The 14,447-nt window shown below is 38.8% G+C and overlaps 1 protein-coding gene across 2 annotated transcripts in view; it reads right to left on the reverse strand.

Moving 5' to 3' along the window:
• The window catches only part of mcf2la (mcf.2 cell line derived transforming sequence-like a), a 69,339-nt gene that overhangs the window by 16,013 nt on the left and 38,879 nt on the right, over positions 1-14,447 (reverse strand). The window contains exons 5-32 of one of the 2 annotated variants that reach the window (XM_041979287.1): positions 12,080-12,193; positions 11,807-11,923; positions 11,548-11,697; positions 11,330-11,454; positions 11,109-11,223; positions 10,899-11,018; positions 8,556-8,747; positions 8,283-8,474; positions 8,021-8,174; positions 7,838-7,890; positions 7,656-7,735; positions 7,450-7,516; positions 7,224-7,339; positions 7,044-7,113; positions 6,834-6,926; positions 6,648-6,740; positions 6,309-6,434; positions 5,889-6,110; positions 5,710-5,802; positions 5,544-5,622; positions 5,391-5,463; positions 5,178-5,284; positions 4,869-4,976; positions 4,335-4,403; positions 3,632-3,706; positions 2,785-2,894; positions 2,545-2,657; positions 153-256 (exon numbers count right to left, since the gene is read on the reverse strand). In XM_041979287.1, the coding sequence (XP_041835221.1) occupies positions 153-256; positions 2,545-2,657; positions 2,785-2,894; positions 3,632-3,706; positions 4,335-4,403; positions 4,869-4,976; positions 5,178-5,284; positions 5,391-5,463; positions 5,544-5,622; positions 5,710-5,802; positions 5,889-6,110; positions 6,309-6,434; positions 6,648-6,740; positions 6,834-6,926; positions 7,044-7,113; positions 7,224-7,339; positions 7,450-7,516; positions 7,656-7,735; positions 7,838-7,890; positions 8,021-8,174; positions 8,283-8,474; positions 8,556-8,747; positions 10,899-11,018; positions 11,109-11,223; positions 11,330-11,454; positions 11,548-11,697; positions 11,807-11,923; positions 12,080-12,193 (3,130 nt within the window). The remainder of the gene's footprint in view (positions 1-152; positions 257-2,544; positions 2,658-2,784; positions 2,895-3,631; positions 3,707-4,334; positions 4,404-4,868; positions 4,977-5,177; positions 5,285-5,390; positions 5,464-5,543; positions 5,623-5,709; positions 5,803-5,888; positions 6,111-6,308; positions 6,435-6,647; positions 6,741-6,833; positions 6,927-7,043; positions 7,114-7,223; positions 7,340-7,449; positions 7,517-7,655; positions 7,736-7,837; positions 7,891-8,020; positions 8,175-8,282; positions 8,475-8,555; positions 8,748-10,898; positions 11,019-11,108; positions 11,224-11,329; positions 11,455-11,547; positions 11,698-11,806; positions 11,924-12,079; positions 12,194-14,447) is intronic. The other variant, XR_006009562.1, reaches the window with a different exon arrangement.

Below are 14,447 nucleotides of genomic sequence, written 5' to 3' on the forward strand. Positions count from 1 at the left end.
GGACAAATACACAAACACCAAACAATGACTTCTTTATTCCAGTTAATTTATTCTCATTCATCACAATAAAGAATGGATTGAAATGTAACAGCATCATGATGACACTCTCTAGGATAGATTTAAACTGACCCTTTCTGGGCTATGTAAACTACCTGAGCTGCTGAGTGACTGGGATGACTTGGACTCTGAGATGAGGCTGAGGAGGTTTGCTGCTGCCACCCAGCCCTCCTTACTGCTGCGAAGGTTCTTCACAAACCTGCAAAAGATTAAACAGACTTTATTGCATGATGACACATGGCTTATAATCATAAAAATGACTTTCCAAGATGCATTTATGCAGGATTTACACTACATTGGTGCATACAGTCTAACATATTAAACTTTTAAGTTATTTTACCCTGATCTTCTACAACTTTAAAACCCCCTGCTGCATAACTTAATGTGCCAATTACAATTTATGCTTTGATTTTGATTGAATATCTCATTTCCTGAGTAGCTGGTAAGTTTTCTAAAATGCAACATAATCCTAAATCGGGACACTGTAAATATGTTTTGGTTTTATTTAACTGATTCTCCTTTTTAACACACACATTACAGGAGATAGATGTGGAGACAGGCCAGTTAAACACACACATTGTTGATAATTATGCAGAATGAGGTCTGGCATTGTGCCACTGAAATAACTACTTATCTCCTAGGAAAATATGTCACCTTGATAGTAGCATATGTCTCCTAAATTCTAATATATGCCTCTGCATCAGCTGTGCCCTTCCATATATAAATAATACCCATTCCATGCACACTGATCCCCTTCATACCATCACAGATTTTAAACCTTGTACAGATAACAGCCTGCATGGTCTTTCGTATATTGGGGATATATAGCCAGATGTAATTATTTTTTCCCAGAGCAGCTGAAATGAGTTCAGTACTGATAACAGTGGCTTGATGGTTTCTAATGCAGTGCTGCCTGAGGACATGAGGGTCATATACATTCACAGTGGTTTCTATTATTTCCATTAGTTTTGTGATGGCTTCAGTCTCCTTGTTATAATGGTGGGGTGATCATTCTTCCTCATAGTTGTTCATTTTCTCATTTGTAAAATTACCTTTTTGTTAGCATGGTTACATTTAGTTGACCACTTTTAATAGGCCCACAAAAGAATTTCTTTTGGCCTCTTTGTTTAACTGCTTGGTCCCTAACAAGTTTAACTGATTTTCATAAACTTGCTGAATCTTTTCATAGTATTATGCATTATAGATGTTCAAATACCAAAGTTCTTAAATTATTGGTGATTCTTTAATGGAGTTTGGCACAAAGTAGTGAGCAACAACTAATAACTTGTTAAGAGTAACGGCTGGTAGATACATCAGGATTTTCTAAATCTGAAGAGATTTTTAATCTGTTAGAGACCCCACACATGAGGATAAAAAATCAGGCATTTAACAATGCTGATTGTACTGTGTGTGGTGTGCTCTGATAATCTCAGTACAGAACAAGACAGACATAACGATGTTGCCCTACAACCGATCTAGAATCTAGTCCTCTGAGCCAGAAATCTTGTGTCATCAAATGTGATCAAACAAAAACGAAGAAGAAGAAACATAGCAACAAGCAGAAAAAAAGAATAAGAAACATAGCAACAAGCAGAAAAACAAAGAAGAAGAATTATAGCAACAACCAGAAAAACAAAGAAGAACCATGGCAACAACCAGAAAACACAACACCCAGCTTGGAAGAGGATATACAAGATGAGGGAATGATGGTGGTCTTACAACTATTGTTTACAGAAAAATCCAGAACTGAAACAAATGACAGTGTGAACACGACAGTGTGAACACGGACTTTATATCCTTCCTTGTTCCCAAGTCAGCTCGCGCTCTGATTGGCTACATTCCATTCTACTTCACAATCCACACAGTCACAACTCAGGAGTCATCGGCTTTCCACACACGTGAAGATTTTTGGATGTAAATATTGAACATGTTTCATATCTCCGATTGTTGGCCAAGACCCGTTTTGGAGCTGATCATCGAGATGAATTCAGTCATAACACACCTCCGACTAAATGATAATTTTATGGGAAAATCTTATAAGACTTAAGTCGTTTGCCATCCTTGGTCGGGAAGGGGAAAAATCGGGACAAAAACAGCCTGATAATCTTTATGTGTGTACCTAGCTTAAGACTTTGTTAGAGGCTTCTTTTATACCCAATCCTGGCACCCTCACCTCTCAACAGTTACCAGAATATGCTACAAACTTTTCTGTATTTCTTTGCTATCAAATTCTAAATATCTGTTTATTTTTTATATACCATTACATTGTCAGTGAAGATACTTAAAATATTTTCCTTTCTATTTGGGGCTGTTCAAAGTTCAAACGAATTAAATTACTGATTTAAATCTTAATTGCTTTTTTGAAAAAACTTCCCAACTTTTGTGAAAATTAGATTTGTACAACCAATAAACATGACTTTTGGACTTAACTACTGAACTAATATAAAAAAATATATATGTGTTGGCTCAAAGAAGGAAAATGTTTACCATTGTCCCTCCTCTCCTTCCCTGATCAACTGGACCATGTCTCCACTCTTGACAGACAGTTCTTGAGGTCCCGCCTTCTCACAGTCTGCTACCACAGTGTATTTTCCTGGAGCCTGGAAGATGGAGAGGGTTTGTAGGTATTACAGACAGACTACAAAAAATTAACATCATACATTAAATTAAAAAGGAACTATAAGGGAATCTAATAGATTATGTAAATATATTCGTGTTCTGGCTCACCAGCTTCTTTACTACTTCATCCTCTGTGTCAGAGTTCATGGGGTCCTCTCCGCTGGAGTAGACATCGTTCTCCTCCGACGCATCCACTGAGAGAGATGCCTTGTTCCATCCTGCAGGAAAATGGAGGAGGTGGCATATTAAGGGAGATAAAGAAGAATCAAAGAGATGTAGGATATCTTACATTAGAGAATCTTCTGTGGATTCTTCATTGGCCACCCTCAGACTGTGACATTCAAATGTTTCCTGAGCCACTAATTTGATAGATATTAGTTATTAAAACTAGCTCCAAGATATTTAATGTCAATATTGCAGTACAGGTGGGGAAGCATGAATGAGTAACATGTTTGTGGTTGACAGCAGGAGCAAACTGAATGCCACAGTCACACATAAATCTCCCATTAGGATCACAAACCATAAAACCTCTTTAGGGCAAACATGAGAAACTGATCCATTACACACAAGTAAAGACACAAAGCCAGCCCAAACTCCCAGAGAAGATGAAGATTAATTGTAGATGGAAGAAACACACCACAAAGATTTGAACTCATTGTGCAGCTGCTCCAAATGCCTGTGCTAAAATTAGTTGTATTGTGTAAATTTTTAACACAACAACCCAAAACATCCAATAAAAAAAGATAAAGGAAAAATGATGATTGATTTATGGTGAAGCTGGCATTATAACACCATCATTTAAAACCTAAGACTAAAAATGTGCCTCTTTAGACTTATTATGAGGCAAAATTATTTGCAAAAGTTAATATTTACTCTTCATCACCGTTAAAAATCAATCATGTCCACCACAAACAGCAAATACCAGCTATGGCTGGTCCTCAGAGCAGCTCAGTACCTTGCCGCTTGCTCTGCAACAGACTAGAGGTACTCATCCATTTGACTCTGCTCAGAGTGAAGGGTGGAGTTGGCTCTACGGGGGAAGAAACAGCCAGCAAGTCAGTGACAGCCAGCAAATTGTGGAGACAAATGGTCATAGCTGGTCAGTCAGCGAGGTGAAGCTCTTAAAAATGAAGATCAGAGCATTCTGTTCTGCTTTTTTGATTGCTGACGGGGGCTTATACTCAATCAAGATCTGTATCACTTCCTTGTTCATTTAGGAGAAAGTTTTAGTAAAGCACTCACAGACTTTCTCAGTTTATGCATCAACCATTCTGACAGACATTTGCTCAGACACTTGTTCTCTTTAAAAGAAAACAGAGAAACTCCACAAACTACAACATACCAAAATGTGAAATTTACAGATGAGTGATAAAGACCTGTGGATGAAGGTTAACATGTGGTGCACACAGCATCTGCATGCTTCACAATGGCATTAAATAACTCTAAAGGTATATCAGGTTGCAATACATGATGAAACTTGATGATACTGATGATTTTGATTGGGAGAATGCACATGTTGACACACACCTCCAATTTTATCCTCCCACCCTATATGAGATGCAGGATACAAGACTGGTGAGCACTTTAATGATGAGCGATGGGAAAGTGAGTGATGGCTTCTAAAGTCAAATGTCCCTCATAATGGGACGTAAATATACCTTTAAACCCAAATGGTGTGGGGTCACTCTTGACCGAGTGGCGTTTGGAGGCGTGCTCGGGGCTCAGAGCTGAGCCGGGGCACGCAGACGGGGGGAAAAGGAGAAGAAAAAAGACAAGAAGGGTGAGGGGAGGGTGCAAAAGCGAAAATGCAAGAATTCCATATATCATAAAACATTTAAGCAATTAAGAGGTTTTTGGGTCCTGAAATTAACTTTGACCTTCTATATTTGAAAAAGCAAAAGCAAAAAAAAACAAAAAAACAAAAAACAAACCAATAACAGTGAATGTTGCACTGTCACCACTAGGGGGCAGACTATCTCCAACATAAAAGTAAGAAGCACCATCAGTCCCTCAAACAGCTTAAACTGGGGGGTCAGTTAGTTATTGAACACTGGAGGAAAAGCTCAAATATAGTCATATGATGAGTCTAATGAATAAATGTAATTCATTAGCTTCTAGGATGTGTGTTACTGCTTTTACCACTATAAAAAAGTGTTTACATGTTCCACAGTAAGCCTTGTGTGCTTGTTCACTGTTAAAATTGTTACCTTTGGGACTTTTGAGATTACTGAAGCCCTGCAAAGTGAAACGCTTTTTAGCCACTGAGGACCTGTCAGTGGTCGGGCTGGTAACAGTTTCATCTGGAAGCAATGATTTGAAATGAAAGGCAGGGACAGGATATAAGAAGAAAGGAACCCATGGAGATGAAGGTGAGGAAGAAAAGAAGAGTCCAGATAAGGAAAAGTTGACAGAGCAGCAGCAAGTACAGACAGAAATGTTTTTAACTGACTAAAACAAGTTTGCATGTGTTGTTAATTCAAACAATTTAATTAAACATTCACCTTTGTGTTTCGGTGAGGAACATGAGATGGCATCAGAAGCCGGGCTTGGCTCAGCCTTCTTCTCCTCCTGCTTCTTCTGGTTCTTCTGAGCACTGCTTCTGAAGGGACTTGAAGTGGCAAAAAGAGGAAAACCTCAATATAAATGCAAACAAAATAGCTTTTATCCCTAATTTTGCAGGTGAGCATGCCTTTCATGAAATGCGTAACACCAACCTAAGGGAGATGGAGGTGTTGTTGCTGGTGGGACTTGGAGAAACAATGTCTGAGCTCTTCTGCTGGCTTGCATCTAAACATACACAAGTTAACTGCAGCAATAAGCAAGCACACTTTGAAAAAGGATGTATAAATAAATGACAACAAGCCTACCTCTGCAGGCTTTGAGCTGCTGAGTGAGAACCTTACGGATCTCATTCACCCATGCTGTTTTAATCTCTGGGGTTGGAGCCTGAATAGAAAAAGCACTAATTTATTTCTTTATTTATTCCTCCATTAACGGCTGGTTAATCAAAGCTATAAAGCAGTGTTATGTTACCTGAACAATAAAAACCTCTTCTCTGGAATTGCACCAAATCTCAAACTTTTTGTTGTCTCCTTTAGCATTCTCTGTGATGCCCACAGCACTCATCTAAAAAAGGATGACAAAATAATTAACTACAATATGGACTTTGCGCTCATAAGAGCTGTATTTTAAGGAGGACACTGTGTGCTTACACTGAGGGAGTGTTTGAAGCTGTAAGATGGAGCTTTCTCATATCCCTCCCCGTTCTCTTCTCTCCTCTTGCAGAAGAGCAGGGCCTTCTCGTGCAGGAACAAGTGCCTCTGCATGGGCTTGAACCTGGCCAGGTCCTTCACTTTAGCGTGGCCTTTCTTGTGCTCTGTCCACACACTAAAGGAACCCTGCATGAGCAGACGACCCAGCTCTGACAGGTTACCCTAAAAAAGCAGAAAGACTTCATTAGAAAAATGTAAATGTAGCCATCACATTCACCATTCTGAAAGACATATTCTTGCATGTAAGTGGCAAAAACATCAAAATGAGATACATCTAGGAAAATGGCATCCTTTGCCAAGCTGTCAAGCTATAAAACTGCATCCATCTCTGAATCATTTGCACTATTCAACTTTACTGACCTCATATCCTGTGATGGCAATAAGGTGCATGGAGTCATTGACAGCTTTTAGGATCCCCAGGATGGAAGTAAGAGCTTCCTGTAGGTCATCTGAGCCATCACAGCCCTTACTGTACTTCAACAGCTCCTACAAAAATCACAGTGAAGAAGAAAGTCAGTCTCTAATGTTTATTTTCTTTTTGAGAACAATCAGGTCCTTGAGGTACTTTCACAACTTCACTGAGTCCACCAAGCTTAAATGTTTTCATTGGACCTATTTGAGAGGAATCTCTGTGAGCATTGGACACAAACTTTTCATCCACACATATAAATGAATTTAAAGTACATGCACAGGGCTCACTTTCAGCAGTAGCTGGTACTTGGTGATTCTCTGGACAGGTTTAAGGAGGTAGGAGTCCAAACCAAGTTTGTGTTCCAGCTTCTTCTGGCATTCCTGGTTTGCAAAACAAAAAAACAAGCTAAATTGAAAGCACTGCTCTTGTAAGCCACATGAAGGGGAAAGTGTCGGTACAGATACGAGGCTAACCTGGAAGAAGGCACAGTCGGAGCACTGTCTCCACAAGCTCTCGGAGCGAGGTTTATTCTGGCAGTAAGCCTCATAGATCTGTAGGTCCTTCATCTGCAGAGAAAGCAAAAGTTCTCCAGTTACTGACGGAAACAGTTCATTGAGGCAAATCTTTGGTAAAAAAACCAAAACATAATGTTGAAAATGAAGAAGTCAGGAAAGTGTGCTTACCCGTTCTAAAAAGCAGCGGCCCACTAGTTCTGGGCAGTCAGTGTACGCTTCCAGCTCCTTTAGGAATGTCCTACAGACAAACAAGACAGGCACTTAAAATACATTTACATAGATATAAATTTGAAAAAATGACCACAAGTCTGGAAATATAAACAATCCCAGGATAACACATGGGTATACCTTTTATGAAATTGGTAGATTTCAGGCATGTTGCCAAAAAGAATGTCCTTCTTGCTATGCAGGGTGCTGGGGATGAGGTGGGCCATGGCGGGGTTGTCCATCTCTGCTGCGTAGCCCTGCAGTTTGAGGTCACATGACAGTTTAATATAAGTGAATGCTGGAATGGGTCACTCACGCAACTTATCAGCCTCACTTAACTGGACTTTAAGTGAATAACAGCTCTCACCTCCAGCACACACAGTAGCTCCTCTACGTACGCTCTCTCCGTCTCCAGCAGCTCGTTCATCACGTGGCTGGAAACCATGGAAACAAAACAAACTAATGTTTCAGTTTATCAGAATGATCCTGACTGCCGTTATGATGATTATCTAAGTTGCTTCCAACTGACTGCTTTCTGGTCCTTAGTACTTAGGATGACCTTTGAGCACTTACCGCCGAAGAACTGCCAGGTTTTCTTCTTCCTCTGAGAGAGAAGCGTGTCTAGTGCCACCATTATGTATGGGAGACTCTACCTGGAAACATACACAGTATGTCCAACACATTTTAAAATTCTTAAAACATTTGTAATCATATAAATATGCATTAAAAATATGAAACAATAACCATGCATTTACCTTTTTACAGAGGGCACTGTCTGCTGAGTACCTCCGTTCTTTTCTGTCTTGAACTGTAAAATAAATGATCTCTCTTAGTTTAATTTAACTCTCCTTTCTTATCACCAGGTCCATTTTTAGATCAGGTTTGTGATGCACGGCACTCTCCATCTTTATATTGAATACAGAATGGTCGAGACTTACTGGGAGAGGAAAGCGGAGACTTGACTTCAGGTCTTGGAGCGACTGGCTGGACGGGCCTGGTCTGTTTGGCAGCAAGTTTCTTTAGGCTGACACGTCTCTTCTCAAACATCTCCTGGACAGAGCTTTGCTTCTGGAAAACTCGCTCTATCTGGTCCTGATGGAGGATGGAGAGCAGACCTCTATTACATGTGGCAGTAAAATAAAAGAACATCATTAAATAAAGAGTTGTATATGCAAATCACTAAATCCACTTGTTTCTAACCCTGAGCTGAGCGTTGAGTACTGCCTCATACTGGCAGCAGATGGCGCTGCGGTCTGTGAGGGTGTGTAGAGCTGCTGTATCTAGGTATCGCTCTAGTTCTTGCAGAGCTGCTTCAGCTCCATCCTGAGACTGACAGCGGTCCACAGGCTGGCTAGCCAGAAGGAAGATACCCTCCTCACACCACCTCGATGCCTGTAGGGGAAAATATATATATAATTACTTAAAAGTGATGCTGAGGAGAGACATTTTCCTGAACTTGACTCACACTCTTACCTTTTCCAGAGCATGGTGGAGCTCCAGAGCCCTGAGCAGGAGGCTCTTCTTGCTTCTCAGAGTAGAGTTAATCTCCTCACACACTCCTCTCAACTCGCTGCACTTCGGCCTGATGGAGTCCTCAGCATAGTGAGAGTTTTCTATCAGCCTGTCGCCTTCGCTGGCCAGAGACAATGCAAGGTCCATCATGTCCTGTTGAAACACAAGTTAGATGTCTAATCTTAATATTAGACTATACTGTTAAATTTATTTCAATACCAGTAATCAGTGTCTGACTGTCTGACGTAATAGTGCCTACAACAGTCTTTGCCTCCATATGTTGAATATAAAGATGTGAATGTATGCATAGAGAATAAAAATTTTATTACATGTATTTATTAAACCTAAAACTTAATTTAAGAAATTGCCGATTTGTTTATTAAAGGTCCCATATTATGCAAAATTCACTTTCTAAAGGTTTTCTAACAGTCATATATGTCCTCATAGCCTGTGTATGAGGCACAAAAATTAGAGAATTCTGTCTCCTCTCTCACTTGCTTGCTCAAATGTGTGCTCAAACAGGTGAGTCTGAGATTTTTCCCTTTGTGACCTCACGAAGGGAAATAACCATTACCCCTGGTTGTGGATACTGTCATTAAGACCTACCTTTTTTAGCTTAGCTTTTAACAAAATTTTATTTGATCTTAAGCTTTTTCTTTTTTTTTTTTTTTTTATATCTTATTTTATTTTCATTTTATTTTACTCAACTGTATTTTTTTTATTTGTTTGTTTATTTATTTATTTACTTACACTTAGCTTATTGTTTCTTAAGGTTATTTAATATTTGTTTTAACTCCAGTGTTTTTCTCATGGGGATCCTCCACGCCGGGGGCTCTGCTTGCTCAGTTTGGGGGTTGTTGCTGCGGTGATCGCCCTTGTCTGGATGGCTGGGGCCCTATACTGCAGCCTTATGGCTGTGGTTTGGGCCCCGGTCTGCCCTGATCGGGATGGTTGTCATGATGGCGGCCTCTGTAGGACATAGGTGGACTGGCTCCTGGTGGATCCCCATGATATTGTTTCCTCACAGCAACATCAAGCCAGATGGTTATCACTTTTAGTGTTTTATACTACTTTTAGTACAGAGAAAGAAATCAAGGAGTCATGTGCCGAACGGGGGTGGAGGGGGTGTTTCTGCTTTGTGTGTATATATGCATGTTCGTGTGTGCAACTGTAACCTTTTTTTTCTCTCTCTCTGTTATGTAGTTTCTTTTTGTTTTGATATGCATAAATTGATTTTTCATGTAAAGCACTTTGTGTAGCCCCAACATGAAAAGTGCTTTATAAACAAAGTTTGATTGATTGATTGATTGAACATTTAAAGTTTGAGACACAGAAACAGCCTGCTCTCAGTAGAGCTCACTAGAGCCACATTTGGAATGGCTGAAATTAAAGACCAAGGCTGAATTTGGGGTAATACACTTTGAAAACAATCTTGTTGGACCTCTGACATCCATATGAAATTGTTGAAAAAAAATGTATAATATGGGACCTTTAAAAAAAAAAACAAGATGCTGAAACAGACATTTTACCATTTATGGAAAATATTTTTAGGAGAGGAATGTTGTCCTATTCTGGTCTGATGCAGTGTTCTAACTGGTCAACAATCAGAAGATAATGATCCAGGTTTGATCTTTGGATTATCCCCTGTGCACAGAGATTCCTTCAGATTCTCTGAATCCCTTGATATTAAACACTGTAGATGAGGGGATATTCAAAATCTTCCCAATTTTATGTTGAGGTACATACATATTCATAGACGAACCTCTGCCCAGCTTCACATCTGAGAGGCTCTGCCTCTCTGAAATGTTCCTTTTATACCCTGTCATGTTACTGACATGTTACCAATTAACCTAATTAGCTGTCAAATGTTCCTGTGGTTGTTTTTGATTTTGGACTTTTTGGAGATGTGAGATATCAAATTAAAAATAAACTAATATTTTTTGACAAGGATGCAAAATATCTCAGTTTCAACAACTTACATGTTATTTATGTTCTGGGAATAAAATATGGGTTTATAAGATTTGCAAATGCTAATGAAGTCATGAACAGCTGGCTAATTCCCATATGTAGACCAATGGAGTTATAATGGAGTTATAACAAGGTATCAGTTTTGCCTGTTTCTCTGTATGCAGAGAGCAATGCTCATGATTTAATGCTGGACATTGTGGGACTCCTGGACTATGCAAATCAGTTCTTGTAGCTGTTTGCATCATCTATACGACCTTTTGGGATCGAAAGGTCAGAGTGCTGATCATATTTTGTCTAAGCTACATGACCTGGATAAGCAAGTTTGTTAGCACTTACGCAAGCCTTGTCCTCGTGGGTGCTGAGCTCTCGGAGGACGTGTTCAGCATGGACGGGGCTTACACTCACTTCAGAGAAACCTGACAACCGCTCGGACATCACATCAAGCTGGGCACGCACCTGAAGTACACATGGATGGTTAACACTGTGCTCTGTTTATCTTGTATCTAAAATGTAAACTACAAATTCCTATGATAAAACTCAACTCACTTCACGGAAGTGCAGTTCAAAATGGCGGAGCTGCAAACACTGCTCCAGCTTGGTGCGGTGACGCTCCCAGAAATCATCAAACGCTGTCTCCGTTTCATCTAGCTGACCCAGGAGTCTGAGGAGGAAGAAGAAAGTAAAGAGAAATGAAAAAGAAGAGATTTATTCATGTTTTCATGCATGATTATTCCTCTTTCTGGATGTGTACATCTATCCCTATTTACCTCTGTACAGTAGCTAAGTTTTCCAGTTCATCGTGCATCATGTTGTACTCAGGATCTGTCTGCAGAGGCTCATTGATACACTCTAGCAGACGTCCTCCTTGAGACAATGCAACCTGCAGGTCTTCCTACAAATGAAAGTATTTTTGTAAACACTTTGAAATGAGACATTAAGTGCTCTGCTAAATGTCTGTGGCAGAAAGAAGGAAATCATCTCTCACCTTCATTTTATCCTTCTTCAAAGTGTGCACGTGCAGCAGGTTGGTGGTGGCTTCAGCATCGTTTGGTAATTCTGTCTCTGCAAGCTCAGTTCCAAACGCCTGCAGGGTTTGAGCCGTTGTCTTCACCATGAGGGCAAATGCCTCAATGGCCTGAGGCAGTTTCAGGAATTTATACATAGAAAAAGGAAAAAAAAAAGCTCAATTTCAGTTAAAAAAACAAACAAGAAAAAATGAAGAAGAATAATGTGGGTGTACATACAGTGCGGTGTGAGATCCAGCTGTCATGACAGTATTCCTGCGTGCCTCCCAGTTCTGTAGTAAGCTGTCCAGGGTCAATATAAGCATGGAGCTCAGTCACCGAACTCAGCATCACCACCTGATGAACGCATAATCGCAGTGAGCTGATTATATGAAACTCTATCCTTAAATTCATTCATAAAAACACAAACCAGACATAAAAAGGGAAAATAAAAAGGAATAAATAAAGCTCTACAGGAAGCTAGACCCGATTGAGTTAAGTCTTAAAGCACACCTTCATTTTGAACTCATCCTTGTTGAACTTGAACAAGAAGTCCGAGAGAGTCCGCTGGAATAAAGTAGTGGGACGCAACACCAGAACCAAGTGCAAGTTCCCTGGAAATGAACCCTAAGAGAAAAAAAGTGTTTATGCTTTAATGTTAGAATATTTTTTACTGATCTTTGATCTCTTTAATGTCAATAATTCTGCATTTTTAAACACAAAGAATCAAGAAACTAATCAACATTACAAAAAGCTTTACTGCCTTCAACAAAACCACTAAGCAAAGCAAAGTCCATGAAAAACCTAAAAAATAATATTCAACACAAACTCAGAATCTCTCAGTCTTGCTATGAATTTCTCATATTCTAGGTTTTAATTTACTTTACAAGGCACAAATCAGAGTGTTGCATCAACATACACCTATGAAACAAGAAGGAATATCAAATTGCCTCACAGTACCTACTGTACATACTGTGTCCAATCGTTTGTTTCATGTTCAAATAATTTTTTTACTTTTTTGTTTTTGTCCTTTTTATAAATAGAAATGTACCCCATTTTGTAATTTGTCATGTTTTTGTGTCATTTTGTCAGTTGCATCTTATTGTAAATAAAAAATATACCATATCAAATGTCATTTAGGTAATTTTCTTTCATATATTCATTTTTTTTTACATTTAATTCTTTTTTATGTTGTGTCTCATATGGGTCATTTTCCATCAGCCTCTTTTCTATGTTTAATGTTGGTAATTTTGTGCCCCATTTGATCAATTTTGTGTCTTTTTGTGGTTATTTTGAATGTCTATGGTTTGGGGATGTATCCGTTGGCCATTTGTGTCACATCTGAGCTGTTTTACATTGAGTGCGTGTCCTACTTAGCTTGTTCTGCCTTTTTACATAGTTCTACCATATTTTTGTGTTGTTTAGTGTCTTTATGATCATTTTTGCATCCATGTGGGCATTTGCACTCAGTTTTTATTTTCATTTGGCTTACCATTTTGCATCACTATGGTTATATTCTTATATTATAGCAATTTTTGTCACATTTTGGATATTGTTGTATCTCACACAGCTCCATTTTTTTATCTCTTGTATCATTAACTGTCTCAATGTTGTCATTTTGAATCTCTTCAAAGTAGTGGTGTGTTATTTTGCTAATGGGTCCAGTTAGGTCTATTGAATAATCTGTTCATTAATAGAGATATCACAGTGTCCCACATTCTATTTTAGCCCAACAGATGTTTACACTGAGGCTTTTTTTTTTTATCAACAAACATTAAACCAAAAATGTCTACCAGAGATGTTCAACACTGTACATCCTCAGTGGTTCAGCTCAGTTATGGCGTACCACATGGCTCAATCCTTGGTCTCTCTCTGTTTCCTATTAACATGCTACCTCTTGTCCAATTTATTCCGGTCCATAATGTAAATTGCCATTTTTATGCTGATGATACTCAATTGTATGTGCCCATAAAACCCACAGATCCCACCAGCTTTAAAATTCTAACAGCTTGTCTTTCTGACAATAAATTCTGGATGGGCCAAAATTTCCTTAAGTTCAACGACAAAAAAAAAGGTCACATTTGGTCACATCTATTTTTTTCTAGTCTTGGCAATCTGTCAGATAATGTTACCCAAGCTACTTCAAATCTAGCAACAATATTTTATTCTAACCTTCATTTTGATGCTCAGGTCAAACATGTTCAGTGTTGTTCTTTTTTTTAATTAAAAACTGCATCATCTAAATCCCTTGCATTTCATCACAGTACTTCCATTACTGCATTACTGTGATTTTGGGAGTTGGCAGTTTTCTTGTCCGCACCTCCACAATAACCAGTTTTAAAAGAAAAAAAAAAATAGAGGGGGAGCTTTTACAAAGACAGAAAACAGCCCAAGAGGCCACTCTGCTGAAAGACATTAACGGTTATGGCTTCCTCTGAAACCCTGAGTGAATTGCTATACCCTGTTACACGTGATAAATCAATGTATAGTGACATGTGCACACACGCACACACACACACACAAACACATATACATGCACACAACAGGACCAGAGGCACGCTCAGAGATCTGAGACAAGCCAATGACATGAGCGGTTCAACACAAGAACAATAAAAGGAATAAATAGTTAACATTAGAATTATAAAAGAAATAAAAACATTTAATCTTTTTGCTTAGATTACATAATAATCAATCTCTCAATACTCAGAAAAGATCATTTTTTCTGATCATTAGGACTTCTGATTAATTCGTTTTATTCACTAAATATTTAGCCTTTTTTTCGCTGATGTTTAATTAGATTTAAACACTGAATGAAGCAAGTGAGGGAACATTTTTTAATAAATTTTAATAAATTAAAAATACATTACATGGCTTTCTTGGT

The sequence above is a fragment of the Melanotaenia boesemani genome, chromosome 24 (assembly GCF_017639745.1).
Source record: "Melanotaenia boesemani isolate fMelBoe1 chromosome 24, fMelBoe1.pri, whole genome shotgun sequence".
Taxonomy (NCBI): domain Eukaryota; kingdom Metazoa; phylum Chordata; class Actinopteri; order Atheriniformes; family Melanotaeniidae; genus Melanotaenia; species Melanotaenia boesemani.